Here is a 27,071-nt window from a genome sequence, read left to right as displayed (position 1 = left end):
GATTGCCATTAACGAGCTCGACAAATGGCACAGGAAGGAGAAAATAATGTAATTGCTATTTTTGGTATTATCGACAAGCTGCTAGTAGACTTGGACCTGGAATCAGATATCAATATCTCGTTTTCGTTGAGTAGTCGGACATTACTATTGAATAAATGAGTAGATAATGATACCTTAAATGCGTGTGCATATATTTTAATTAATTTTAAACCATGGCGGTTCAAGTCGCTCACAATATGGATTAAGCCGCAAAAACACGTTTTGGCTCAGTTTCCATAACTACAGAATTGCGTCACAAGCTTAAGGCTTGCTATACGTGCTATCCGGTTTTCTTTTCCGTGTACTCACGTTTCGGATCATCATGGACTTGAATGATCGGTGGTGACATATTTTACTACCTTCGAAAATTTGTTTTGAAATATGAATTAGGGTTTAGGGAGTGAAAAACATAATAACACACTGCAAATCTCGTATTTTTACCACAACCGCCATTTAACAATATTAACATCATCTCCCTCTACTTCTTCTACTACTTAAAAAAGAAATAAAAATATATAAAAATTTGACAATTGAAAATTTTGGCCTTAATGACTCCAAATCGGTTTATTGTATTATTGTCATTTGACTTTGTCTTTTTTTTTTTTTTTTTTTTTTACATGATAGCTACAGCTATGTAAATGGGTGTATTTGAGAACTAATCTATTTTGTTTTTGTCGAATTTGCCGGAACTCCAGCGTCATTTGTCGGTGATACGTCACGAGTGTACCACAGAAAAGTTCTCAATGGCGCTGCAAAATGTCTACTTCCGCTTGTTTTTGTAGTTCTGAGGTTGTCAAGACATTATCGTTTAGATATATGTCCGTAAAATCGCGAAAGGACGAGTGCAGAACTCACTGAATCATAATTTGATTTGTAATAGATTTTACTGATCCACGAATCAAATTTTGGGATAATTTTCTTTTTTGCTAAAACCCAGCTGTCTGGCCGAGGAGCAATCGTGGTTTTGCTAATCAAGTGACGACATGGGCGCGGCGAATTGTTTGCTTCTTGTTTTTGTAGCGCGGTCTGATTACGTCAGTGTATAGTAAGAACGGCTTCTGGTTTGATCACGGCATTTCATTGATAATAACTGCTGTCGGCTCCTTTATGTTCGGTTTGACATACACCGAACGTTTAGTGGATCACTTGTTTTGATCGAGGGCAGTAATGGTTCCGCGACTTGCCTCTTTAATTCAAAGCAATGTGGGCCAGGATTTCCAAACGATTTAAGGTAAGAAATACTGGGGTTTTAAAAATTCCGTTTGAATTTCTAGAATAGAGTGGAACTGCATTTTCCGGAATTTCCAGTGTCGATTAAAATGACAGTTTCCAAAATGTCTAGAAATGAGGTCAAATTCGCGAAGACTACACCCAAAATTTTTCATCAGGAATTTTCATTCCATTTGATTTTGTTCCCGGAAGTTTTGGTTGAATGGTTCGCCTTTGGGAAACTCAACAATTTTGCGAAACATACCGAGAAAATGTACGTACCATTTGCGTCCAGCGTCTTTTAATTAATTTTCAAATGTAGTGTAGATTAGGCCGAAACAACAAGCTGTGACTCAGTTTCCATAGCTACAGAATTGCGTTACCAGTTTAAGGCATGCTACAGCTGCTACAGGTGTTCTTTTCCATGTACTCACGTGTAGAATCATCATGGACTCCAATAAAGTCAGAGTTTTCAATGATCAGAAAATCTATTTTGGAGTTACACGTAGGGTTTAGCGTGTGAAAAACATGGTAACACCCTGAAAAGTCTCCTTTTTTTATTAATAATTATATTTACATTGTTCAATATTTTGAATACAAAGCTAAAGTCAAATTAAACAATCAGTAGAGGATGTGGGATGACCAACCAGCGCGCGGTTATAAAATATTGTTAATTTACGCTATCGAGATTTTGTGAGCTTGAGTCTTTAGTCCACGACGTCAACATGTAAAGAGGAACCCATTTTCAAGATACAGAAAAACTAATATAGAAGACCAAGCAGCACAGACAAAATCTTCAAGGGAAATTGTCAAACTTAAGTTTAAGGAGAGTTAATATGATTCCAACATTGCTTTTTTTTTCTGTTTTTTTTTTTGTGCTTATTTTTTTAATATTTAAGCCATAGCTTCACTATTATGTAAATGGAATATCTGAGGACTAATCCAATTTGTTTCTGTTGAATCAGGGCCTTAGCCACAAAAACATTTTAACTGAGGCAATGCTCATGGTTACCTTCTCTTCCCAGGTATTAAGGGTGTTGATGATGACTATAAACATTTGAAACGAAAACAAAATGACTGAAGCAGGTGCCTTGGTTTGCCTGTTAGTTGCTACGGCCCTGCGAATGCCGGCATTCCAACGTAACTTGGAAGAGTGTACCACAGGGCTTGTTTTTGTAGCTCAGATTGTCAAGATAAGTATTATCGTTTAGATATCGTCGAACATGCCCTTACAAATTAGACAAGAATGCAAAAACCATGTATGGCCATAGTTAATAGAGGGGAATAGTTATGAACCCGATAGAATTCTTTGTTGTATGTTTTTATTCTCTTTTTTGGATTTGAACGTGCAGAAAACACAATAGTTGTCTACAACTGACAGAAGAACAAAGCAATAACACTAGTAGTAATCAGAGATTATGAGAGTGCGTTCGACACTCTCACTTTAATATATATATATATACCTATATATACCGTAAATAAATGATTTACTGGCTGACTTTCAACCTTTGTCTATTGCTAAAATCAACATTTTTCAGCAGCAACCGAGATTTTACATTCACATATGCATAGTGTCAAAGTCCATGCTAGTGAAGAGGTCACGATTTGTTGATATGTTGCGTGACGCTGCCAGTTTCTGTAGGCTCTCAAGTTTCATAGAACATTTAAATTACCTACATTATTCTAAGCTAGCATTTGCAAGCGCGTTCTCGTTTCGCGTAAACGAACTCCGTGCGACTAATTCGAGTATTTCCCGTGATGAATAATGTAACCTTATGGATCTTGGCTTCATAGTACTTTTCCACCGATTCCAAACAATAAAATTTCGACCAGATAAAGACTGAGCTATCTGTCGCGACTGGAGCTAATCAACAAATGAAATCAAAATGTAGTCGTGTTAATAAACAAGGACAATTCCCTCAAATTTCGATAAATGCTACCGTCGAAGCGTTTAAATTCGCCAATATCTAACGCTGAGAGCACATAATAGCGAAGCGTACGGCGACTGAATGGAAAGAAGTCAAAGATAGATCCATCGGAAAGACGAGCTCACATAGCCTGCTCACATACTCACATGTTCGCCACATGTCTTATCACATGTCTTAGCATTAAACGGTACCAGTTTACTAGCCGTGACATGCCCCTGCAAAAATCAAGCGGGGTGGCCATTTTGGTGTCCTTACAGGAATGTCAGGAATGTGGTTTTTTCGGCCTACAACCATGCACAGGGAGGCCAACTCGGAAAAGCCACAGGTCAAATTAGGTTTGCCTTCCACTTCGTCGAACGCCAAAAAAAAAAAAAAAAAAAAAAAAAAAACATTTCGATCACGTCATTCATGCGTAGTGCATGAGGGCAAAGCAAAAGATTGTTCACGGTCGTGGACCTTCCAACATAAATCTTGACATCTTTTTTTGCTCCTTTGATGTTTGCCAGGCTTAATAACCATTCCCCTCCAGTAAATATGGTCTGGCCAAAGAAGCAATCTTGTTTTCGTCGATTCAATGACGACATGGGCGCGGCAGATTGTTTGCTTCTTGTTTTCTTTTAGCGAGGTTTTATTACGTCAGTGTAAGGTGTGTCCTAGAATGGCTTCTATTTTGGATGACGGAAATGTTATTGATAATAACTGCTCTCGGGTCCTTTTTATATTCAGTGCACCGAATGTTTAGTGGATCATTTGTTTTGATCGAGTGCAGTAATGCCTCCGCGACTTGCCTCTTCTAAAGCAATGTGGGCAAGGATTTCAGAACGATTTAAGGTAAGAAATACTGGGTGCCTTACTTCCATTTGCTGAAAAATGCCTGTTTGAATTTCCAACAAGGCTCTTTCCAGACTTTCCAAATAGGAAGAACAATCTCGCTAGCTATGGGTATACCCAAAATCAGGAATTCTCGCTCCATTTGAATTTCCGCCTAGAATGTTCGGAAATTTTGGTTTGAATAGTTCGCCTTTTGGAAATTCTACAATTTTCGGATCTCACGAAAACTTTCTGAGACAATATTTACGTACCATTTGTTTCCACTGTGTTTTATGTTGAGCTTTCAATCTCAAGATTTTAAGTTGACAGAAAAATTCCTCCTATAATTTCTGTAATTTGTAGTTTTGTGGTTCAATGGTTTGCCTTTCGAAAATTGAACAGTTTTCATATTTTACGAAAGTTTTCCATGACAACTTACGTGTCATTTGTGCCGACTGAGCTTTACCTTGAGTTTTGAAGTTCCTGTTTGTGACTGAGAAATATCAGTAGTGATTACTTCGTTGAAGAGCTAAAGCAAATTATCATATAAAAAAGAAAGAGATGAATTTTGTTGTCGAAGGTGAAGTCTCGGACGAGATACCAAACCCACGCTTTCCACATATTGATCGATCGATAACCGCTGAGTTACGGGAATACTCGTGTTTCATTTTGAAAGACTCTGAGTCCGCCAGTGGCATATTTATGCCAGTTGTAGTTAATCCGTAAAAGATCACAAATTTATGACTGGGGGGTGGTAGAAGTTCAAATACATCTTTAGTTAACTAATAAAAAAAATAACATAAAAAAGGGTATGAAGTTACTCAGTCATGGAGCCAGGGAACCCATGAGGATTACAAATATTTGCCGTTTGTTTCAAAAGTAAATTTGCTCGGTTCATTTGTCTTTTAGTATCCCCCTTAAAAATTTCTTCTTTTCCAACAAAAACCTGAAGACACTAGTGTAAAAAGTTTTCGAGGTTCCTGAGATTAAAATGCATGCTTTGTACCCCAAATATGTTCTAAAACTGTCTTAAAAGGATACAGGCTAGCATCCATACAGACAACCAAAGCTCGCACCAAGTACATCGCAGACACAAAACGCGGCAAATATTTGTAAGCGAGTCGCGATTGATTTTGGTGCTATTGCATGATTGAATGTAAAAGTGACGCAGGATTTTTGAACCAATCCCAAAGCGTAGTAATGTAGAATTAATACATATAAGAGTTACTCTAGACGCTACATTGAAAAGTGCTCTATTACTCATGTGACCACCTCAAATAACGCAGGCCAGGCATGACAAAGATGAAAATGGAAGCAAGATGCCTGAAGAGAATTCCAACACGGCAGTTTCGTCGCTTAGTGATTTTGATGTCACGTGCTTGTCAGAGGAGGAGATGTCGGCATTACGAGAGGTCTTTGAGAGGCAATGGGTTCTACATGAGAGAAACGCTGAGGAGAAAAGGTAGGGTATTTTGTCGTCTTTTATTGAATTTTTATGTTTAATGATGGCTTGTTGTTTGTTTTTGTTTTGTTTTGTCTTTTTTTTTTTAACGTCCAAGCAAGAACTGTAATCAAATTTGCACTCGGGCAATACTACTTTCTGATCAATCCATAGCATACAAGAATTGCTTCTACTGTTAGGGCCTGTATATCATTATGTTTACATATACTACATGGAGAAGCTTATGGCATAATAAATTTCTGATTATATCTCCATTTACGTAGCTGGAGTATCTACAGGCTTCAGATACGAACGGAATCGTGCACTTTAAAGTACAACCTTTTCAGAAGAAACTGAGACAGTACACCGAACGTAAAAGTGACACACGATGCATTTTAACTTCTTTTTATAACAGGTTTCTCCGGGTACCCTCAATCTAATTACTGCAAAAAGCATAAAGTAGTTCTATGTAGCAATAGGCCATTCCATCGGTGATTTAGCTTCAGGGGCAATGCAAATTACGGGTTTAGAACTATCTTGCTCTGCTCTTTTCTTTTAAATCAGAAAGCTGGACCATGAAATTAAAGAGATGGAAGCGAAGATCGGCCAGAGATCTCGTGGATTGTCAAGGAAAGCGATTAAAGAGTTGTGTAGTATCTGCTTCAGGGTGAAAGTGGCTTCTACCAAGGCACTGATATGCAGAGTGTGCAGAAAAAAGACCTGTACGAGATGCGGCAAGAGCAAGGAAGTAAGACGAATTATACGAGATGCAATTGCTTATCCTGGTTTCCATAGCAAGAAGCGACTAGGAGTATTTCTACTCCCTCCTGGATGGGATGCTAGCCCATCGCAGGATTACCCCCAGAATTAAGTTCGCCGGTAAGGGCCATTTGTACAACTGGGTGGGGAGAGGCACTGTGAGAGTACAGTGTCTTGCCCAAATATACAACAAAATGTCCCCGGCCATGGCTCGGCAGTAGGCCATTTCCGAGTTACCTTGTGCCTCTGTTTCAAAACGAGTCTTCGTGCAAAACCTTCCATGAATATGAGGCATTTGAAAATGAGTTTGATTTGCATGAAAATGAACATGAAGGTGGAACACATTTCCATAAGAATGATTTCGCACGAAGACTTTTTTTTTTCATATGAGACCTTGAGAGAGCTGCCGCCAGACTCGTTCAATTCTTGTTAAACAAGATTCATTTCAACCCTGTTAATACAGCCACCTTGGCTGTCGATACGAAAAGGTTCTTGTGGCCTGTTGGATTTAAGTGGTCTTGCAAGATTAATATCCAGTACGCATATATAGGCAAGCATAAGAAGGCAAACACAAAGTTATTGCGTGAACTCTTCCTAGGGATCCTGGAGATGTGCTTTGTGTTTGAAGAAACGAGAAAGCCTCAAGTTCAACGGTGCCTGGTACAATGACTTGGAGTTACACGAGAGGTCACAGGTTCAGGAAATGCTTAATAGGCTGGCTGAAGAATCGATCAGACGAATGGAAATGGTTTGTATTGCAATATTTTATCTTCTCCGATGACATTCTAGGCCCGTAGGAACTCCCATATAAAAAGGACGGGGGTGCCCGTCGGAAATTTTCAAAGGAACCCCTAAGAGGTACCGAGATCCTGTTTTGTGGGCGTGGCTTGAATTTTTTTTTCACCCCTAATAGGTACCAATACTAAAAGAACACATTATCTCCAGTCATATTTTTTCGGCTCAATACCCTAAAAGGTACTGCAAAAGTTCCCGCTGTGGACCTTTTGAGGCTGAACACCCCAGAGGTACGTAACAAAATTGTTTTTATTTTTTTTTGTTTTTGTTTTTGTTTTTTTTTAAATCTCTAAAAGGTATGACGAGCACCCCCGTCCTTTTTACATGGGATCCTCCCTGGGGACTGCTAGCTAGGACTGCTAGCACGAGGTTGCTATCGGCTGAAAGTTTGGGATTTCCATCTGAGTCAAGTCTCAAAATCATTAGAAAACATGAGCGAGAAGTCTCTTTTACTTTAGCATGACCCATTAGATTTTCAACAGCGACTGTCGTTAAAACTGATCATTAAAGGTTTTTCTTGACCATTAATACGTGTCGGCACAATTGCGTCGTTTATAGAAGGTGACTGTTTAGCCTGGCGCGTCAAGTTAGAAGTTTGTCTGTTAAGTGTGCGATTTACTTGCGCGTTTTTGAAAATGTAAGGTATCGCTGAATTCGTGTTCGTTTTTTCGGAAAGTTTTGGCATACTTCAGAATGGCAATTAAATTTAAATTAGGTTGCTTTTGACGAGTTGCCCTGTTGCTATGGTAACTTGTTTTATTACGACGACAACCTTAAAAATTTGCCAATGATTAATAAATAATAAGAAGCAATTTTCTATGATTATCGATCCTCTAAAGGACAAGCGCTGCAAATCATTATTAGAGTGAGCCACCTTACCAGCCAAAAAAGCCACCGAAAGAAATTGCATCAACCAAAAATATATTTGAAAGATTGGAATATCCCCTTAGGAGTCAATTGTCTTACATTTTCTAAATCCAGGAAGGTAATAAAAGTTATTGAGAGGGTCTCAATAAGGTGGTGGCTTTTACGGCTAACGTTTAATATTTTGGCTTTTGTACAGCTTTCGGTTAATTTCTTTTCTTCACAGTTAACAGAAATCTTACAAATGAATTGACTTTGTTTTAAAAATTACAACTTAACTTCCATTGTTTAAAAAAGTTAAAAATTTATATTGATTACTGTAAAACATAATTAAAGTCTCAGACCATTCCAGGACGGAAAACGATATTGCTGTGTAAGAATAAATATAACTTACAAGCCACAAGACAAGACACACAACAAGTCTCGACAAGCGATTTTGAAGACTTTAATTTTCGTGGCCAAAATTATTTACGGTTAATATTTTTTCACGGCTAACGGTTAAAATTTTCCAGTTTTTACGCCTAACGGCTAAATTTTCAGCAATTTTCAGGTAAACCCCATTGCGACCCTCTATTGCCTTCACACTTAGGAAACGTACAACACTCAAGAGCAGGAGACTATTACGATTTCTACGCCGCCTGATAATCCTCCACGGCTGAACAACTTCCCCACCACACAAAACACAACGCAAGTAACAAAACGAATGCATGTGAAAACAGGCCACGATGATAGAGTGGATGATTATGATGCAGACGATGACGTTTTCGAAGACGATGTTGACGGAAGTGATAATTATCTGAACTTTCCTGATGATGAGGAGCAGGGAAGACAGGACGGATTGGACGACAGTTACTCTTCAGTTCATTACTCTTCCTTAGAAGATGAAAGCACTAATTTTGCAGACGAATCCCAGGGTGCAACGGGATGGACTTATGAAGACAGGTACCGGTGAGTGTGTCTGCATTTGTGATTTTGATCTGACACTTTTGTGTTCTTGCGTTAAGATGTTCCTATGTTAATCAATCAGTAGTCTGTAATTGAAATTATTGGCAGATTGACAGACAGACGGGCTGACTGTGTGATAGATTGGCAAACGAATAGATTAACGGACTGACAGTTTGACGAACTAAAGTAGCTACTTCTTGAGTGACTGACTTACTGACAGACTGCAGGAGAAAAAGACATTGGCAGACTAATATATTGACTGGCAGATTTATAGACAGACTGTTCTACTTTCTGATTGATTGATTGATTGGTTGACTGACTGACTGAGTGTCTGTCTGTCTGTCTGACTGACTGACTGATTGACTGACTGACTACTGGCTGGCTGGTTGCTGGTTGGCTGACTGACTGACTGACTAAGAGAATGAAAAAAAAAATGACTGAAGATAAGTGATGTTTATCTGGGTCTAGGCCTGTTATAAAGATACATTGTAGATCAATTTCGATAAATGCATGGATCTGTAGTAGCTGTTGTTGGCTGTTTTAATTTATTAAGTTTCCAATTTTTTCAGGAGTTCCTCGGAGGGCTCCGGACCTGGAGACCAATCGCCGAAACGTAAGGTAAGTGTTTCATCTGCGTATGTAAAAATTGGTTTATGTTAAGCGCAGGTCTATCGAGTTGTTATCCTTGTCCCCAAAGACCCCGTGTTTCTGGTCAGTGGTGACCGAGCGCTCGACGTTCTGGACGAAATCAAAACGCAACCTCTGGCAACAAGACTACCTAGTTGTGAATGCGCAAGGAAGTTTAGAGAGCACGAGAGAAGCGTAAGATTTGCTCGAGGCTACTATGCTAGAGTAACTCTTCTAGCTTTTCGATATTCGAGACTTCAAGCTGCATCCATAACTCGAACCTCGAGCCCGCTAACTTCATAATGTAGCCACCAAAACCGAGAATAAATTGGCCGACTTTGTCTGCAATGATATCGATGTAATCCGTCAAAATTGCCTTTTATGCGTACTACGGATGAACAAACTCTTTCTGCTCCGTTTTCATTGACTTTCTAAAAGAATTTTCTAACAAAGATACTACTTATATCACCTTACCGAGTCTGCGCGCATTGCTTATAATAATGCTTACGTGCTGGTGAAAAACAGGCTTTATAACTCTTATCTGTTTTTGTTATCCTTTCTTTTTCTTGTGAATATAGGTTGCAGTCTCTATTCAATCAAAGCAAAGAAATTGTCCACTAATCCATAAAGTTGCTCTTCGAAAAAACCCAAAAATGTCTGGAGGATTCGGTTCAGGTATGATATTTAGATGCGCAGTTTATTTACGGACGGTGGTTTTTTTTGTTGGCAGGGCAGCATCTGAGTAATTGGGGTAAAGACGATTTCACTGGAGTCTCAAAACCACCGAAAGAAATCAGACTAGCTAATCGTAAACGATACCGACAATCAAGTGAACTAATCAAAACTTGAAGCATATGCATCTAGCTGCAGAGAAGCGCGGGAAAACTACGTTTGTGAGCGCGTCAAAAGTAATTTTTCTTTTACTCCTGATTGGATGAAAGAGTGGAGCGAGTTCCTTTTTTTTTTTTTGACCAATAACTTAGCGTAGTAACACAAATTAAACCGAAGCAAATCGCAACTGCACTCGACGCTCAGGCGAAAACCACTTTGTCAGTGAACACTGGATTCGCCCATTTGTCAACTTATTCTGAATGCGATTAGCTTTTGCCATGAACGTTTGAACATTTCAAATGCCTTAACAAATGCAGGTAAATTAATTTACAAAAAATACAGCCTTTCAGCGTGCACCAAAAGTAACAGATCGGTAAAAGTGGACTTGACGATCGACTTGTCTGCCCACCCCGCCAATTAACAAAACTTAACAAATTCTATCCCAGGTGCTGAGTTTGGTATTAAGGTTTTGGGTGGAAGAATGAGCACTGGAGGCTTTATTGGCGTGTACGTTGCAAAAGTGATGACAGGATCTTCAGCTGAGCAGTGTATCAAGGAAGGTACAGATTAGGTCTTAATTTTATCAGTGGCGCACACACACACATAATTATTGAGTTACAGATTAAAAATTCTTCAATGACTACAAGTTTATTTTTTCCAACCTAAGAATTCTTTAATTAAGCTTGATGATCCATGAGGCCCGACCAAGTTGACACGTATTCTAAGTGATGCTTTTAAACAGCTGCAGCTTTTGCTTCATTACTTTAGCAAATCTTTGTATAATGAAACGAAACTGAAAACAAGGAACACCCCGTACTCTGACCCTAACGCTAAACTTTACCCCTACGACGAATTATGAACGATACTTCAGGCTCATTAGTAAAGGGGATAATGGATAAGAATAGATTATGTTCGACATGACTCTTTTATCTTATGATTACTACATGGATTGCACTCCTCGTAAGTTCTACTTGAGGAAAAAATACTTTATCTCAGTATAGCGGAATACATGGATGCTTTGCAGGTAAGGCAACGAGCATGTACAGAAAAAGATCAAAATGATCTTTTTTACCATTACGATTTTATACGTTTTACCAAATTGTTTTTTGTTTGTATTATTGACTCTATCATTCTCGCCCTGTAAAAGGTGATCAGATCTTGGAATGGAACCACACTTCCATGGTAGATGTTACATTTGAGAAGGTCAGGAGGATCGTTGCCGACTCGCCACCAGAAATCACGCTTGTTGTGTGCCACAATGCAGCCAGGTAATAACTGAGACTTATTGGTGCGTGTGCTTGCACAAAGGCTGCAAAAAAATCCTTAACAATGCTCTGTTGTTTGAATGTCTCTTTCTAAGCTCCTTTGCCAAGTGCTTCTCGCCTGCTTAAACTTTCCTCTCTACCGAGGATTATTTCAAAGAACTTAGCGTATTTGGTTTTGTCAAAAAAAAAAACAAAAAAAAACACACAAAGCATTAAACGTCGAAGTTAATGCCATTTATTTCCTCTAAGTTTTATAGAGACTACTCGAGATGCCTCAAAAAAAAGAATTTCAATTGCAATGGAAGGAAAGCGGAAAAGGAAAAGATATGGTAGGTGAATTATATGTTTCATTAAGCGTTAAAGACAGCTGTGAGGGCCGACATCTAACATCAGCCAATCAATGTTTTATTACCAGTCCAATATTATACGCTTAATTACTGGTCCCGGTTGTATATAAATTATCAAAGTAGGCTTTAATGAGGAAATTTAAGATCAGCTATTTCTTCGATAATTTTTCTTCGGTTATTTCTGTTGAAACGCCTGATCGACTGTAAAATAAAAAATTCTCAATTGCGTAATGTTTTGCAGAAAGTATAAAATGTTGGTCAAGGTGGTCTCTTGCTCAGCTGACAGAAAACGATCATGGAGCTCTTGACGAGGTGAGTATATGCGTACCACAATCAATTTGTTTTTCTTTTCTTTTTTTCAATGATATCAAAGAAATACGTCTCAAATTTCTATTTTTTTATTTCACAGACTGAAACCCAAACGCAGGCAGAAATCAAAATAGGACAAATCCAGGTATGTTGAAGTCTGTGATATAAATCCTTCATTGCTGCTTAACTTGTCCTTCTTTCCTTCATTCATTGCCGAATAACGCCTCAAGTGAACAAAAAAACAAAAAAAAAAACAAAAAACAAAAACAAAAGAAACGAAAACACAATAACAAAAACTCCTAATTTGCTGTAAAGAAAAAAAAAGGTATGCCGTGATGCCGCGCTTGCCTTTTCATAGAATGCTCTCTTAGTGATTGTTTGTTTTTCTCCTAGCTGCACTTATGGCATGATACACACGGGAACAACTTGATAATAAGGGTGCTGAATGCAAGAGGGCTTTCACTGCAAGACATACCAAACCAGGAATTACCCAATCTCTATGTGCTCCTTTACTTGCTTCCCAACAGAGAGTAAGGGAATTGCCTCTTTTTACAATGAATATCTAGAGCTAATGATTTTCTCTTGAGAAAGATGGCCGTTCGAGCACGTTTTGAGCGGGAGATTGTGTCACTTATGTGTAATTCAGTATTGTCGTTTGGTAGCAGTAGTTGTTGTTAATTTCTTCTAGTCGGTTTTGTTTCTCCATACTCGAGTATCAACTAGAGATACACCACACTAACCCCTGTTTAATCTACTTCATCAGTGTTTTCAGCTTATATTCTGACCTGTGGTCTCCAAAAGTACGCCAAGTTCACGTTTTAAAAAATCGAGGAATTATCAATCATATCACAGAAGGCAGACAAGCCATCGAAGAGCACTCTGTTGAACAATCGACTTAGTGGGAGAGTTTTAAAAGTGCTAAGCCTGTCATCGTATGGAGTTGAAAATAACTTCGACTTTTAGCGGTAAATAAATCAAACATTTTAATACCAACCTCTGGTTTGTCAGTAAGAAGAGAATCGACATCACGGAATTTCTTGGGTTACTTTCTCCAACGTATCCTTCAGGGGTACACAAGTCATCAGAACAATAACGTCAAGCTTTTTTTTGTTTTGGTTTCCAGGATCTCAAGTCATTTTAGGACCAACACAGACCCAGAAACAGTCACTCCAAAGTGGGATCTTAGTTTTGTCTTTTCGAATATCCCGGAGAGTGAGGTCAGTAATTGACGTTTTCATCTTACAATACTAACATACTAATTATGATCCCTCCAAACTACGTGTTACATTGACTTTTCATTACTTTTCTGCATTTGTGGTACCCATTTATTTAACTCAGTCATTCATCATTCAGTACATTAAATATACTGATCCAGTAGATATATTTAATTTGGAGCCAGCATAGTATCTTGGCTAAGATGAAAGGAAAGCGATCCCATTGTTAGCCGCTGAACCCAGACTGCCTGATCAGGCCCCGTTTGTTCAAAGCCGGAGGTCTAACGCTGTCCACCGGAGTATCTGATTACGAGTCCCACCGAGGTCAAATAATATTTCTTGACTTCTTTTGGGTCTCCATTCACCTACTAATACTTGGGTTGATTTCCAGCACTTCGCCACGAATGACTTTAGAGTAAATTCCCAAATAACCTTCTAATGTTAGTGCTCCGTGTCGCAACATAGCATTTGCAATCATCTTGCATTCTTATTGTATCCATTTAACCCACTGGATAGCTATATCTGAGCTAGGCCAACGTGTCATGCTACCGCTTGTTGATCTCACATAAAGAAAATCGTGCGCGTGAAGAAAGAATTCCTAAGCAATTAAGGTGGCTGAACACAGTTTTTGATACCTGTGTTTCAGTCACCTTTTTCTCTAAAACCCTTGATCTCTCGGTCGCCAAAAATGACAGCAAGCAAGTTAACAACACAATCTTTGGTTTTTTGATGGTTAAGCTCACGTAAGTGCCGTTGCCATGGCAACACGAATAAAAATAAACAGGCCTTTAAAATCGGTTTTGTTTATTTGTAGAAAATCTAGTCATTAGATTTTCTTTATAATTTGCATGAAACAAGCTTGTAACGATTCTCACAAGTTAACACAATTTTGCTAGTAATTTAACAGAGAGATCTTTAATCATCCCTTGTTGACGGTTTACTGAAATATCTAGAGTTTCCTCTGTTAAAGTTCGATTATTTTCAATACTCCAGTTACTTATTTCCTAAAGTATTTTCGTGCCAAATTTCGTTAAATTCTAATGAGTGGTTTGCGAGAAATAGGCGTATTTTCGAAAGTGCAAATTTTCATTCAATCGCAATTTTTTGGCTTACTACGCATGCGCTGCATTTAACTGGGTTCTTTCGGTAACAAAGAAAAAGCTGAGAATTGCTGAGTTCTTTGCATCTTTACCTTTTCTAACATATATTTGTGATAAAAGACTAAAGCCATCAATACACTGCGTTCAATTATAGAGAAAAATAGCACAGATACGGCGGGTGTTGAGTAAATAAAATGATCGCTCTATTGATGGCATGTTTGGTTTTTGTAATCCTTGTGCGCGCGCTGAATTGCATCAGCAAAGGCGCGCGCGAAAACTGTGTTCGGTCACCTTAAGGGCCCATTAACCGATTCATGCGCGCGCTCGTGCGCGTTGCTAAGGAGGTGAAATTTCACTTCCGGTCACTTACGTCAGCCTGAGCACGGAAAATAAAAACAACTCAAAAACTTGCAAATTTGCATACATTTTAGATGTTTTTCTTTGTGTTTCGCAAAATGCAAAGTAAACAAAGTACAAGCAAAGACAAAATAAGAGAAAGACAGAAAAACTAACTCCGTGTGGCTTTGTTTGATCTTACCGAAGTGGGCTGGTAGTGTAAATTGCGCACGCGCTGATAGTGTAACTTCCAATAGATATCGGGCGCACTTCCGGTTTCTTCAAATGCTTAAGGAAACGCAGTTTTTCATTAAATCCAGCCTTTTTCGACGAATTTCGATTAAAGCCAACGTTGGCAACATAGCTATGCATTCCTTTTTCGAAATCATGCTTTTTCCAGAAAATTACGAATTTTCAATATTTTGAAATGCTCTTAAAATCTGACCTTTTAGAAATGAAACAAAATCGATGCATAGCGTAATGAGGATTTGAATTAAAATACTAAATCAATGAAAAAAATCCGGAGAAAGTAATTTGCCTGGGAGCCTTTGCATTTTTTCTGTATTAGTCACATGACCATGGGCGTGGCCTGATGACGTCAAAACTAGTCTTACTGATCATGAAAAAGTTGAAACACATCAAATAACTCTGAACTAACTGAAAATGAGGAAGTTAGATGAGACTAAATTGTCCTTAGCAACGGCTCGAAAAGATCGGTTAATGGGCCCTTAAGGACGGTGCCTACTTTTGCTAGTGCGCACACGTTCTGCGCATCACGCAAGGCAGGTTTAAGCGCCACGCGCGCGCTGGGGTTGACACTGACGCAATCAACTACGCTACCAAGTACACGACTAAATTGAAAGCAAAATTTTCCTACTGTGACCAAATCAAGTTTAATGAACCTGTACTTTAACCAGGAACACCAGAACAGTAGCATATCGCTAACCACTAACTGTTAGCGTCTTCCAGCTGAAAAAATAGCTGTTATCTGTCGAAAATTATACTGAAATCCAACTGTAAACATGTGCCTGCAGATGGCGTAGTGCGCGCGGAAAACAAGTTTGAGATACGCAAATGTTTTACTTACTGGGGAGGTGACAGGAAAATATGTAACGGGCACCGTAAACGTTTTCAAAAAAGATCAATAACTTTTAAAAAATGCGTGGCTACCCCTACATTTTATGTTATGAAATGGAAGTGGCAGGCCTGTTCAACACGTGATTAGTTTTTGGTTGCAGCTATTTAGACTGTATTTAGCTGAACCAGAGGAAGGCTGCCAGAGACCCTAAAAGCGCCGTTGCAGCGATTTTGGTCTTTAAAAGCATGCCAAAAATGGTTTTTATGTTATCATTTACCATGTAGTTTTAAGATCTTTTCAAATGTGTTTGCTTTTCTTTCTGTAAAGGCGAATTCTAAGGAAATCTGCGAAGAAATATCCTTTCCTTCTTTTTTCAGAAAATGCTGATGTCGGCATTTTTGTTGAGATTTAAGGCTAATTATCTCGAAAAAATGCATGGCTACCCCAAATTTTCTTCGGGGATTCCAGCAGCCCTTGCAAAGATCTACTTTTTCCGTGTGATCCTACACCTGGCGCAAAAACCTTTGTATTTAGCAGGCACCGTCCTTAATTTACGCTGTGTTCTCAGGGAAGACCTAAGTTAAGTATTCCACTAATTTTCACCAACTGTGTAGATCCATACGCTATAGTGTTATTGAAATCACTTTACAACGTCCATCTATGTTAAATGGCCAACTCATCGTTCCCTGAATAGCCGCGCAAAGGATGAATGGCCATGTTTAACTGCAGTCTAAACATACTCACTAAAGCAGGCTTAAAAATGTTTACCCGGAGAGAGTTGAATGGTTCTCGAATGTCAATGGCCAGTCTGGTCGCCACGCACATATTTTTTTATTTCATTCTTTCCATAGCTATATGCAACATATATTTCTCTTCTCATATTTATTTCATAATACTGATGTAAATTAATTCTGTAGATAGTGCACGATCAAAATGGTTGGTTGGTGAAAAATGGTCGACCACTGATCGATCGATGATCTTCTGTTTCAGAAACGCTCACTATATGTTTCCATTCACAGCTTGCCTCTAGGACACTGGAAGTAACTTTATGGAGCGAAAACAAAACAAAGCGCAACGTCTTTCTCGGAGAGGTACGTCGCGAGCTGCAATGTATACCATTAAGAGCCATTTTACCTCCCCTTTAAACGAGCTCAGTCACGGAATTTTGGGTTATTTTGTCCGCGTAAAAACTTACCCTTAAATTGAAGGAAACCAAAAAATGGTAGTTTCCTAAGATGGAAAAACACCTAAGGGATCATAATAAACCATAAAGGAACAAGGATGGTTAGGGACGGAAAAGATTGACACGGATTACAGACGACGAACTTGAAAAGTTTAGGCTAATTTCAAGTTGTTGAAACCGTGACCCATCTCCTCTAACTTTAGATTTACTTGAATGAATATAAAACATATCAAGTAAGTTACAACAGAAATAGGCTCAAAATTCAAGTTATCCAGAGGGTAGCAAAATTACTTCAATATATGAGAAGTAAAACAGGTGAAGTCTGCATCGTGCCAAGTGTCCCATGCTGCCGGTTTAACTCGCAATTTCCGTGTCATTAACTCACCAGGAGTATTTTCTATACTCCCAAGGATGGGATATTTGTCCATCGCAAAGCTGTCCCCAGGCGTTAAGGTCACCAAAACCCACCTGGGTTCCTGAGTGGAGAAAGGTACTGTTAGACACTGTGCCAAAGAACACAACGTAATGACCCCGGTCCTCAGAGGCTTTTCAGTGTTTTGCTTGGCCTACTGACACGTGTGAATACCTTATAGGTTCTCATTAAACTGACACCAGAGTGCCTTTGCAGTGGCGCCCAGTGGTTTGATCTTGTTGATCACGACGAGTTCTCCAGTTTCCTCCCGGTTCCAATGCCTCGCAGACATACTCTATCACCACGACTCAAAAAAGAAGGTAGTGCTGTCACTACTTAAGATATATTTTACGACCATGTTTTTATGATCATGATTAAATAAAATCTGTGGTGAGAAAGAAAGTACTACAATTTCAATTTGTCTAAATGATGTCACGTTCGGTATTGTAGGTAATCGCTCGACGTTTGTTTGCTTCCTTGTTTTATTTTTTATATTAAACCAACCAATGTTTTTATAAATATTTGTGTCGACTACCTCTGGTTTAACTTCGATCACCTTCGAAGCACCTCGGAGGACCGCGGTTATCTTTGTTGCACTTTACACTGGCGTTACAATTTTTGCACCGGTGTTTAACTTGAACTGTACAGCTCTTAGCCAATCGCAATAGAGTACTTTTTTTTGCAAGTGTATTTGTAGGTATTAAAAGCAGCGCATGTCGCGTCAATATGTTGCGGGTAGGGTTGAAAATAAAGTTCTGATGGAAATCAGATTAATCGATTTTTAATCGATTTTTAATCGATTTTGTAATCCGTGCACCCTTTGACTCTTCAAGCAACTATGAAAGAGGATGACTGCACAACAGTGTACACGTGTTAAGCTTGCAACTACAGTCCGCCTTTCAGGACCATGGCACTTCGTAAAATATAGTCAATATTTTCACGCGCTTTAAATATGGAACTGACTTCGCTCTCGCTTTCTTTTCTTGTGAAGGTAATAGTTTCCAGTGGGATAATGCTTCCAGAGTGAAGAAAAGCAGCTCTTCTTGTTGTAGGTTTGCTCACCTCAGCTTAAGCACGGTTAACATCCCAGTGAGTAGCTTATCTTCCACAGTCCTTGACTACGGGAAAGGTAACAGGGCTCTTTATCATAGAAAACGGAGACGAGTTGATTCCGTCGTCAAAATGGAGGCCTTCCGTCCTAGAAGACAAACTGAGTTCTCCATAAGGCATTCTATCCAGAGGAAATATTTAGGTGAGAGTAGGAACGTTCTATCAGAAAAAAAATTCTTTAATGTTTCCATTGCAATCATATTTTGACAGGCAGGTTTTTCCAGATTTGGTATTTGTTTTAACAGCAAAATTTAACTTTTAGCAGCTAACTAGTTCGGGTCATTTCTGGTGGTTTTGGAAAAATCAATCAAATCAGAGTAGCGGTGTGCTGGGTGTACCATTATCTTTTAACCCTGGGGTAACAATATACATGGCAGCAATTTTGGAGGCGTGTGCGCACCCATTCCGGGGGGTGGGGGTGTACTCCCCAATGTTTTTGGTGTGGGTCGTACGTCGCGAACCTTAAAACAAGTACCCTAATTCAGACAAAAACCTGTGATTTTCCATACCCCATTTCAGACTTTAGCGAAAACTCGACACCCCATAAACCTTATTCCAAAATGGCCGCCATTTAAGTATTCTTTTGTTTTCTTGCAAATTAGCCCTTGTTGCCTCGTTCTTAAACTCGAAATTCAAAAGAACATTTTCCCTTAAACGAGGCAACAAGGGCTAATTTGCAAGTAAACAGAAGAACACTAAAATGGCGGCCATTTTGGAATAAGGTGTATTTCAGATCTCTAAAATTAGTATACGGCTCTAAATATTACCATAGCTAACCAGAAATGGCTTCCATTTGCATAAACATTTGAGAGCGGCTAGCTACAAATTTGCCAATGTTGATGTGGAAAGAGTACCTTGTAAACAAAATGACCAGTACCAGGCCAGAGTGAAAAACATATCCTATTTCAGACCAAAATGGTCAACATTTATACCTTTTTCAGGTCGAAACCACTTAAAAACACGTTTTGCTTGTTTCACAGAGTCATTCAAAAGCAATTCAGCACCTGTTACACCCGCAACAAGCATTCCAGCTTCCTTGGAAGATCTGAGACTGAAAAGGAAATTCGCGAAATCAACCGATATCTTAAAATCAGCTCTCAGCCCAGTAGAACACTTGTCACAGCTCAAATTAATGCGGGACAACTCTAACGAGCAAGAGCTTGAAGTTAAAGGGGAAAGAGAGGGAAAGTTTAAAGGAGCGCTGAAGGCCATGAAAAGGTATGTCTGCATTGGCTTGTTTCATAGTTGCCTGAGCGTTAACTGGACCAGTCAAGGGATCTGGATTGTGGTGGTGGAATTTCAGTTATCAGGTCAATTTTCACGGATTCCTCTTGAATTTCAGCCCAGTTATTTGCCACCAACACTTTTGGAACTCCCAGGCCTCAGCTTACTGTCAGGTTTAAAAAGCGAATATTTAACATTATAACCATCGCGGACTCAAACCCATTATCTTTGCTCAAAACAATTATTAGGGCATGGCTCTATCTTTATTGCACCCAACAATTAGGGGGGGTGGTCTATCTTCTAAGGTTTTAACCACACTAATCTAAAACTTTTTCAGACTAACTGTTTTTGCAAATTTTGTCATATTTATCTGGATGATATGTGCAAATTAGGCTACGTGACTTCTGACGGCCAAAAACTTCCAAAAAACCAGCAGTCATTTAACTTAAATGCACCCAGATAGCTCAGAAGGTTAGCAACAAAACATGTGTTCCCGGACTTAATTAAATCTTTCATTAATTTTGAAAATAAACGGCATTTTGTACTAGTGCCCAATCCCCCAATAAAACTGAATTCTTATTTGATGCTTTTATTTTAAAAAATCTCAACAGGTCCGGGCACGGAAGTAAAGTACTTAATAGTCTTAACATTATAAAGCTAATTCCAGCTTCCTAGATGTTGTAAAAAAAGGTGCCATATTGCTAAGAAGAAATGTGAGCTAAAAATAGCCCTGACAGGTCACGTGACAATATATCAGCCCAAAAAAATACTAAAGGTTGCCGAACTTTTTGCTCATAAAGATATTCCAAGATTATAGGGTGTTGCGTTAAGGTGGCTCCCTATAGTTTTACGATGCACACGCGCTGAGGACGAAAGCTAAAGTTATCTGCGCACGCTCAAAGGAAAACGTCAGTGTTTTTCGATATTTTATGACGTCAACATGAGCACAAAACGCAAAACTGGCAGTGAATTTTCTCGCTTTTTCTTCGGTGAATTGTTTTTTAACTTTAGTTCATTTGTAACCACATACAATTCCCATAAAATACCCTATTTTTGTTAAAATCTGTCAGAGCTAATCTAATGTATTTAAAAGAATGACAAATTACAAAATATTGGGAAAACCCTCTAAACAACCTTGACTTTTTACCAATTCAAAACGTCAGGCAATATAATTTCCATGATGTGGCAAAATTTGACAAAAATTTCACCGAAGGAAAGTATCAATATCAAGGAGTTAAGGCCAAAATGAGGAATATATCTGCCTGTCGTTAGATGAGGTATTGCCATGGTAACGGCCTTAATCCATAAATTGACAACCAAACAATAAGCCTTATTTTAACAGTACCCATACTGGTAAATCTCTACACGAAAGGCTTTAAGAGTCTTCTTTTCTAACTCGCGCTCTATAGGGAGTGTGTTTGTAAATACTCTAGGGAGCCACCTTAAATGCCTAAAAATTAGACCACCTCCTCACTTTTCTCATGACAAGTTTTAAAGCCAGGCCTTAATTTTCTTGAGTAACTGGATTTCTCCTAATTTTTTCAGTCATTTACTACCGGCTATTTTGATTTAAAAACTCGGTTATTTCCGGTAACTCCTCGCTATTTCGAACTGATTTGTGATTTTGTTTCCCTTGAACTAAAATCATCCTGATCAATTAAGGACATGCAGCTCGCTTACTTAATTTAAGTCAATATATAAACTGTAATTACGATTACAGTTAGCTCTTTTAGTTTTATCCACCTGGCTATATATTTTGTAAGGCGCTACTGAATTCTGAAGAAGCATGCAGCGCTATATAAGACTGAATTTGTTATTATTATGATTATGATTATTATTATGATAATAAACATATTTTTCTAGATAATGGTGACCCAGTTGTTTTGGAAGCCCCCATAAATCCACTCCAGCCACCCTCCCCCTCCTCCCCTTCCTTAGAAATAGCTGGGTTCAGAAGACCTGTACATTCCTTTGTGCTTTCCTTTTTTTTTTTAGCATATATACACTCGTAAAGACAATTCGTTTTGTCTTCCAGGTATCCATCGAATCTGCGAATACGCTTAGGTAAGCTGCATGAAAAGCAACCAGTTGGAGAGGCTGCCAAACGCGAGGCTTGCGAATCAATGGCAAAATGTAAGGGTGATACAGTAATTAACTACTTTCACTAACATTATCGATGAAAAACCACTCTGCAATTCAAATACCTCACTCCCATCCCCTCCGTGTTGGAAAATGAGTACAGTCAATGGCTAGTTCTAAACTCTTGATGGCCGTTCACTGTTTCATCGACTTCGGAACCCTTCGGATATTCCGTTAAGGAAAAACCCCTGCGATGGGCCAGTATCCCGTCCAAGGAGGGGTAGAAATATTCCTAGAAGCGCAGACTTTACCTTTGACCATGAAGGACCAACGAACAAACAAAGAAAATTGAGCAAACTGAAGAATTGAAAGAAAGAAATTGAAGAGTATTTGTTAAAGCAAGACAGAATACAGCATGAATGTAGCATTTAGTTAATAGTTGTTATTGTTGTAACCAAATCTTCCTTTTCAGTTTTAATATGACACTAATTTGAAATATTTTTTCAACTGCACATAGGTTTATACCAGCTGTCTTTGTATTTAAAGTCAGCTGATCTATTTTTTGCAGTACAAATAAAGTATTTATCATTATCATTATCACTATCATTATCATTGTCATTGTCATTGTCATTGTCATTGTCATTGTCATTGTCATTGTCATTGTCATTGTCATTGTCATTGTCATTGTCATTGTCATTGTCATTGTCATTATCATTGTCAATATTATTATTATTGCTCTTATTAAGAGTCTTCGAATTTTGTTCGGCCAAAACTGCACGAACTGTGTTTAACCATTTTTAACGTCTAATAGCGTAGCTAGAATGAGTTTTTTTGGAGATAAAAACGTTGACACCCTTTCTAAGTTGCACTAGTCGCCATACAGGTTCTTTAACCTTATTCTTTGGCGTTTTTGGACCACACAGTTGCCCCGGGATACAAGTCCTTACCAGCAACCCCATGTATCTCGAAGTCAACAGAGGACATTCGAAGGGAAAGATCCTTTACAAACTATTTACAAGTACCTCCAAGTCCTGGGGTCTTTCCTGGACTTGTGAAGCGTTTATCGGAATTGACACCCCCTGTGTTGGAAGATGAAGAACCAAGGTAAACTCTCTCTTGTCTTAGTACCGCCAGTCTCAAATCAATTTTGACTTAAAAAGCGCCGATTTCTGATTATGAACCAAGCTAATTACAGCCGAACCTTCACTAAAAGCCACCTCCGTACAACGGCCACCTCGTAACAACGGCCACTTCCCTCCGTCTCCAAGGTGCCGTTGTGGAAAAGCTCGACTGTATGCGTTTTATTTGCATTTCAGCTCACTTACATGTATCTACAGTTGGCTCATAGGAAAAACAGTGTAATATGCCCTGCCAATTAACGAAATACGTGTTGTGTTTTGTTGTTGTTAATGTTGAAACCGGAATTATATCCCAACAAATTAATACTTGGCGTTTGCAGGTTTTCCCGCGTTTGACACTGGCCCTTTTTTCCTTTCACCTCCGTCTGATTGGTTTATTTTTATTTGCGTTTGTTATTATTGGCCATAAAAACGCAGTCTGAATAATCATTTGAAATTTACATTTTTGCACACGCGCTCACAAGTTGTTTTCGCCTATTTTGAGTTCTTAAAGTCAAGGAACCGATCAACGCAAACTAGCAATCTTACTTATTTCGTCACTATCGTTCCATTTCTGATTTCCATTTGGCCAGTTGATGATATGTGTTCATTTGTGGTGTCTCCTCTAATTTCTTCTTCTTTGAATAGTGCACTACCACTACCCAAGGTACCTCTGAACACAGTCGTGAAGGCATCTACGCTACTGCAGGACAATCTTTGCTAACCTAGTCGTGTTTGTAACCAAATTGTTGACCTTAAACTCTTGCAACACTAACAAAGTTAGAAGATTTTAATTCTAGGCAGCACTTCAGCTTTTCAAAGCCATCCCTGAAGGGGCAGCTCAGTAATGTGGCTGAGCAGGAAGCCAATCAGAAGGAAGATTCGGTTTGCACTGCTTCCGAAGAGCAATGCGAAGGTAAATAAATACAATAATGTGCATAAGTAATGCTAACGGTATTCGAGGAAATGCGCGAATATCGGGGCTTTTCCAAGAAAATGAACGAAAACTCCTCTCCCACCGAAGATTCGAAGAATTGTCTTCGAAAACCCGGACACCCATTCAAAGCGTATAGTTTCTGCTGTTGCAAAATTTCGCTTGGCTTCGTTAAAATTTGCTACCATAGCTCGTGGGACCTTGCAAGATTTCTCTCAAAATTTCGTTCCATGGTCTCATATGAAACATTGCGTGGAGTGTGCCTCACCTGTGCCAAACTCTGCGCAATTGTTTGTGCTGCCTGGGTATTAAGCAGTGTAACGGCGATAGCGATGTTTCTTGTTTTATACAACAAAACAATCATGTTTCATATGAAAAACCGCGCACGATAGTTGTTTATAAGTCAATCAAATTTGCTTTAAAAGCTACAATCCCAGACAAAAGAGTTGGGACACGAACCAAGTTCTCCCCTCCCCCCACTTTCAATGTTAACAGTCAGGTGATTTTTCGCTTTTTTGTTGGACAAAACGCGATATTTTCCAACATTGATTAGGGAGGAAGGGGGATACGTGATACAGCTCAAGGGTCCCAACTACTTTTGGCTGGTATTGTAGTTTCTAGGAATGCTATGTGAACTTTTCAGTCTAAAATACTATTAGTGTATCAGTTGAGTTGGGCGGTGCCCAACCATGGCTTTGGGATCCCTGCTTCATTCGAGTCGTGGAGCATAACAAAGATTCACTATTACAAGTGAATATATGAAGGATCATATATTTGGACTGCGGAGAACGATATGAAGACGTGACTGATCATCGATGATCAGTCATGTCTTCATATCTTTCTCCGCAGTTCAAATGTATGATCTTTGATCTAATATTCACTTGCGTTCTTCACCATCTACGGGTATATTACGAACTCACAACATGATCAGCTCCCAGTTGGCTTGATAGCTCAGTTGGTAGAGCACTGCACCGGTTCGCAGAGGTCATGAGTTGGAATCTCGTTCAGGCCTGAATTTTTTTTAAGGCTTTAATTTCACAATTATTCGTTGTTTCCGGGCTGAATGGGAGATAATATCTCCCATTCAGCCAGTGCCAGAAAACGATGGCCGAACTGGCTTTCACAATACATATGTGCTGAAACAGCCCTCTCAAATAAAATGATTGATAACGATGCAATTGATACTTTCGTCATTTTTGAACGCAAAATTCTAATAAGCAAGCCAAGGAAATAACATAACAAGAAAACAAAACAAAACAAAGCAAAAAACATGTACAGCTGTTCATTAAGTCATCACATCATTGAATCTCGTATATTTCGTTTTCTAATTTATCAGCTGTACCTATGGTAACTGCATCATCAGAAAGCCAACCAGTGGAAATATCATGTCTACCCTTGGAAAACGTAGAACAGGAGTCATCCCTTATCAAAAACCGTGGAGCGGGAGTTCTACCCTTGGAGAACGTGGAGCAAGAGTCATCCTCAAACGCTACTGATAGTGGACAAATTCCTCAAATTGTTATATTCCACTCAAACACTCCCAATGATGACATGTCCGAGTTTCTGCAGAATGATACAGAACAGAACGAACCGGAAGTGACAGTAGCTGCTAAGCCACCGGTGGAGAAGAAAGGAGCCATGAGCGCTTTGAGAAAGTAAATATACGTCATGTAACTAAAGAACGAGTTCTCTTTTAGTCTTCTATTATCTTATTGGGTCTTCTTTAAGCAGAAATTGCATTTGCCAAACGAATCTGTGAACGAACAGAGCAAACCAGGAAAGAATCGAAAAAGAAAGACGTTTTTCTGTCCATTTTGCTATCTGTCCCTTTTTTTGCTTCCTGCCCCAAAAAATTCAAAGCTAAGTGACACTTGCAGCATACCTTTTCTATATATGAGGTCAAACTCAGCCATAACGGATGATAGCAGGAGCCATAATCGGGGACGGAGACCGTAAGTCTTGGGATCCGCGCGCACCTATGATATGGGACAATGTTTCCATTTTTAGCACAAACTGCGCCATCCTGACGTCATATATCCGCGCAGATCCACGCACATGTCGGAGGGTTACGCGTGGATGTTGTCACGTTGCGTGATCAAATGGTGAGAGTTGCGAGATTCTCTTGCAGATTTTTCACGGCGATGGTAGGGAATAAGGCAGGGAATAAGGACCAGGGCTCTTATATGTAGTTTTATGCTCTGAGCTAATGGAAAAGGTGAGTTTTTCAGGGTCGTAAACAAGACTTCAGTTTCGCGCTGTGAATGAATCTGCTCGCGTTAGTTGTACGCGTAAGCTTTTACGTTTGTTCTGTAAAGAAAAGTTATCTAAGAAAACTCTTTACTCTGGTATCGAGTTAATTTGTGAGTTTCCCAAACAATGCTTAATCATAACCAAGCCCTGTTTTTGATAGTTTCTTATTGCTTCTGTTTTTTTTGGCGAGTTTGCAAATGTTTTTGAAAGGAAGGTCTGAGGCGTACATTAAGTAGCTCATTTCCATAGTGCAGCGCGTGCACTTTCAAATCCGAGTCGGTGTTTTCAATTGTCAACAAATCTTGACAAAGATTTCTCTCGTTGTCTTTTGTGCCGAGATGCTGCAACAATTTTCACCAACGCCAAAAGGCTACTAACATCATGTGTGTTTCTTTAAAATAGTGAAATTTATACACTGCGAAGATAAAACAGACAAGGAGTTTTGATAACAGTTAACCAACAAAATCGAAATCGTCATTCGAGTTGATTAAAGAAAGCATCATCGTAGTTTGGCCGATTATTTCTGCTGTATTCACATATTTTCAGCTAAGCTTTTAATATGTTCTCAAACATTTATCAACATTAAACATATTTGAAAACTAGAGATATTATATGAGTTCGATGTCCGTTTTCAAACGAAAGTGGGCAAGTCCAATTTGTCATGTCTCACTGACTGTACAAAACAGGCATCGGCGGGCGCTCTTATTCATCGACAACAGACAATTTATTGGATTTTTACACAAACAAAACTGAGCAGCATCTACAGACATAAACTTAATTGTCACTTACTGGGCCTTGATAAAACATCAAGCGTTACAATTCAGGCGAAACTCAAACTTGCAATTATTTTTGTTTTACTCAGTT

General features: G+C 39.0%; 5 protein-coding genes across 5 annotated transcripts; all 5 read left to right on the top strand.

Annotated features, from left to right (window-relative positions):
* Positions 1-4,425: 4,425 nt before the first annotated feature.
* LOC145464209 (uncharacterized) lies at positions 4,426-6,508 on the top strand. The gene is made up of 2 exons (XM_081448023.1): positions 4,426-5,448; positions 5,992-6,508. Exons 1-2 carry the CDS (start codon positions 5,306-5,308, stop codon positions 6,296-6,298), a joined length of 450 nt encoding a protein of 149 aa, XP_081304149.1. The 5' UTR covers positions 4,426-5,305; the 3' UTR covers positions 6,299-6,508.
* A 1,626-nt stretch (positions 6,509-8,134) lies between these two features.
* On the top strand, positions 8,135-10,848 carry LOC145462647 (uncharacterized). The gene is made up of 4 exons (XM_081446227.1): positions 8,135-8,793; positions 9,360-9,408; positions 9,996-10,092; positions 10,695-10,848. Exons 1-4 carry the CDS (start codon positions 8,549-8,551, stop codon positions 10,817-10,819), a joined length of 516 nt encoding a protein of 171 aa, XP_081302353.1. The 5' UTR covers positions 8,135-8,548; the 3' UTR covers positions 10,820-10,848.
* Positions 10,849-11,407: 559 nt separating this feature from the next.
* LOC145462648 (uncharacterized) lies at positions 11,408-12,961 on the top strand. The gene is made up of 5 exons (XM_081446228.1): positions 11,408-11,516; positions 11,763-11,842; positions 12,102-12,172; positions 12,270-12,314; positions 12,563-12,961. Exons 1-5 carry the CDS (start codon positions 11,428-11,430, stop codon positions 12,701-12,703), a joined length of 426 nt encoding a protein of 141 aa, XP_081302354.1. The 5' UTR covers positions 11,408-11,427; the 3' UTR covers positions 12,704-12,961.
* A 5,933-nt stretch (positions 12,962-18,894) lies between these two features.
* Positions 18,895-24,432, top strand: LOC145463311 (uncharacterized). The gene is made up of 4 exons (XM_081447059.1): positions 18,895-19,820; positions 21,862-21,959; positions 22,829-23,009; positions 23,824-24,432. The coding sequence occupies exons 1-4, from the start codon at positions 19,735-19,737 to the stop codon at positions 23,945-23,947; spliced, it is 489 nt and encodes a 162-aa protein (XP_081303185.1). The 5' UTR covers positions 18,895-19,734; the 3' UTR covers positions 23,948-24,432.
* Positions 23,789-25,725, top strand: LOC145463310 (uncharacterized). Its single transcript, XM_081447058.1, has 2 exons — positions 23,789-23,939; positions 25,294-25,725. The coding sequence occupies exon 2, from the start codon at positions 25,302-25,304 to the stop codon at positions 25,614-25,616; it is 315 nt and encodes a 104-aa protein (XP_081303184.1). The 5' UTR covers positions 23,789-23,939; positions 25,294-25,301; the 3' UTR covers positions 25,617-25,725.
* Positions 25,726-27,071: the final 1,346 nt, after the last annotated feature.

This window comes from Orbicella franksi, chromosome 12 (genome assembly GCF_964199315.1).
Source record: "Orbicella franksi chromosome 12, jaOrbFran1.1, whole genome shotgun sequence".
NCBI classification, from domain to species: Eukaryota; Metazoa; Cnidaria; class Anthozoa; order Scleractinia; family Merulinidae; genus Orbicella; species Orbicella franksi.
This window is presented reverse-complemented; position numbering and strand designations above follow the sequence as displayed.

Coding starts and splice junctions, on each gene's coding strand:
- LOC145464209 (XM_081448023.1), top strand. CDS start 5,306: ATGCCTGAAGAGAATTCCAACACGGCAGTTTCGTCGCTTAGTGATTTT. Junction 5,449..5,991: donor AGAAACGCTGAGGAGAAAAG/GTAGGGTATTTT, acceptor CTTTTAAATCAG/AAAGCTGGACCATGAAATTA.
- LOC145463310 (XM_081447058.1), top strand. CDS start 25,302: ATGGTAACTGCATCATCAGAAAGCCAACCAGTGGAAATATCATGTCTA.
- LOC145462648 (XM_081446228.1), top strand. CDS start 11,428: ATGGTAGATGTTACATTTGAGAAGGTCAGGAGGATCGTTGCCGACTCG. Junction 12,173..12,269: donor ATCATGGAGCTCTTGACGAG/GTGAGTATATGC, acceptor TTTATTTCACAG/ACTGAAACCCAAACGCAGGC. Junction 12,315..12,562: donor TCAAAATAGGACAAATCCAG/GTATGTTGAAGT, acceptor TTTTTCTCCTAG/CTGCACTTATGGCATGATAC.
- LOC145462647 (XM_081446227.1), top strand. CDS start 8,549: ATGCATGTGAAAACAGGCCACGATGATAGAGTGGATGATTATGATGCA. Junction 8,794..9,359: donor ACTTATGAAGACAGGTACCG/GTGAGTGTGTCT, acceptor CAATTTTTTCAG/GAGTTCCTCGGAGGGCTCCG. Junction 9,409..9,995: donor ACCAATCGCCGAAACGTAAG/GTAAGTGTTTCA, acceptor TTGTGAATATAG/GTTGCAGTCTCTATTCAATC.
- LOC145463311 (XM_081447059.1), top strand. CDS start 19,735: ATGCGGGACAACTCTAACGAGCAAGAGCTTGAAGTTAAAGGGGAAAGA. Junction 19,821..21,861: donor GCGCTGAAGGCCATGAAAAG/GTATGTCTGCAT, acceptor TTTGTCTTCCAG/GTATCCATCGAATCTGCGAA. Junction 21,960..22,828: donor TTGCGAATCAATGGCAAAAT/GTAAGGGTGATA, acceptor TGGACCACACAG/TTGCCCCGGGATACAAGTCC.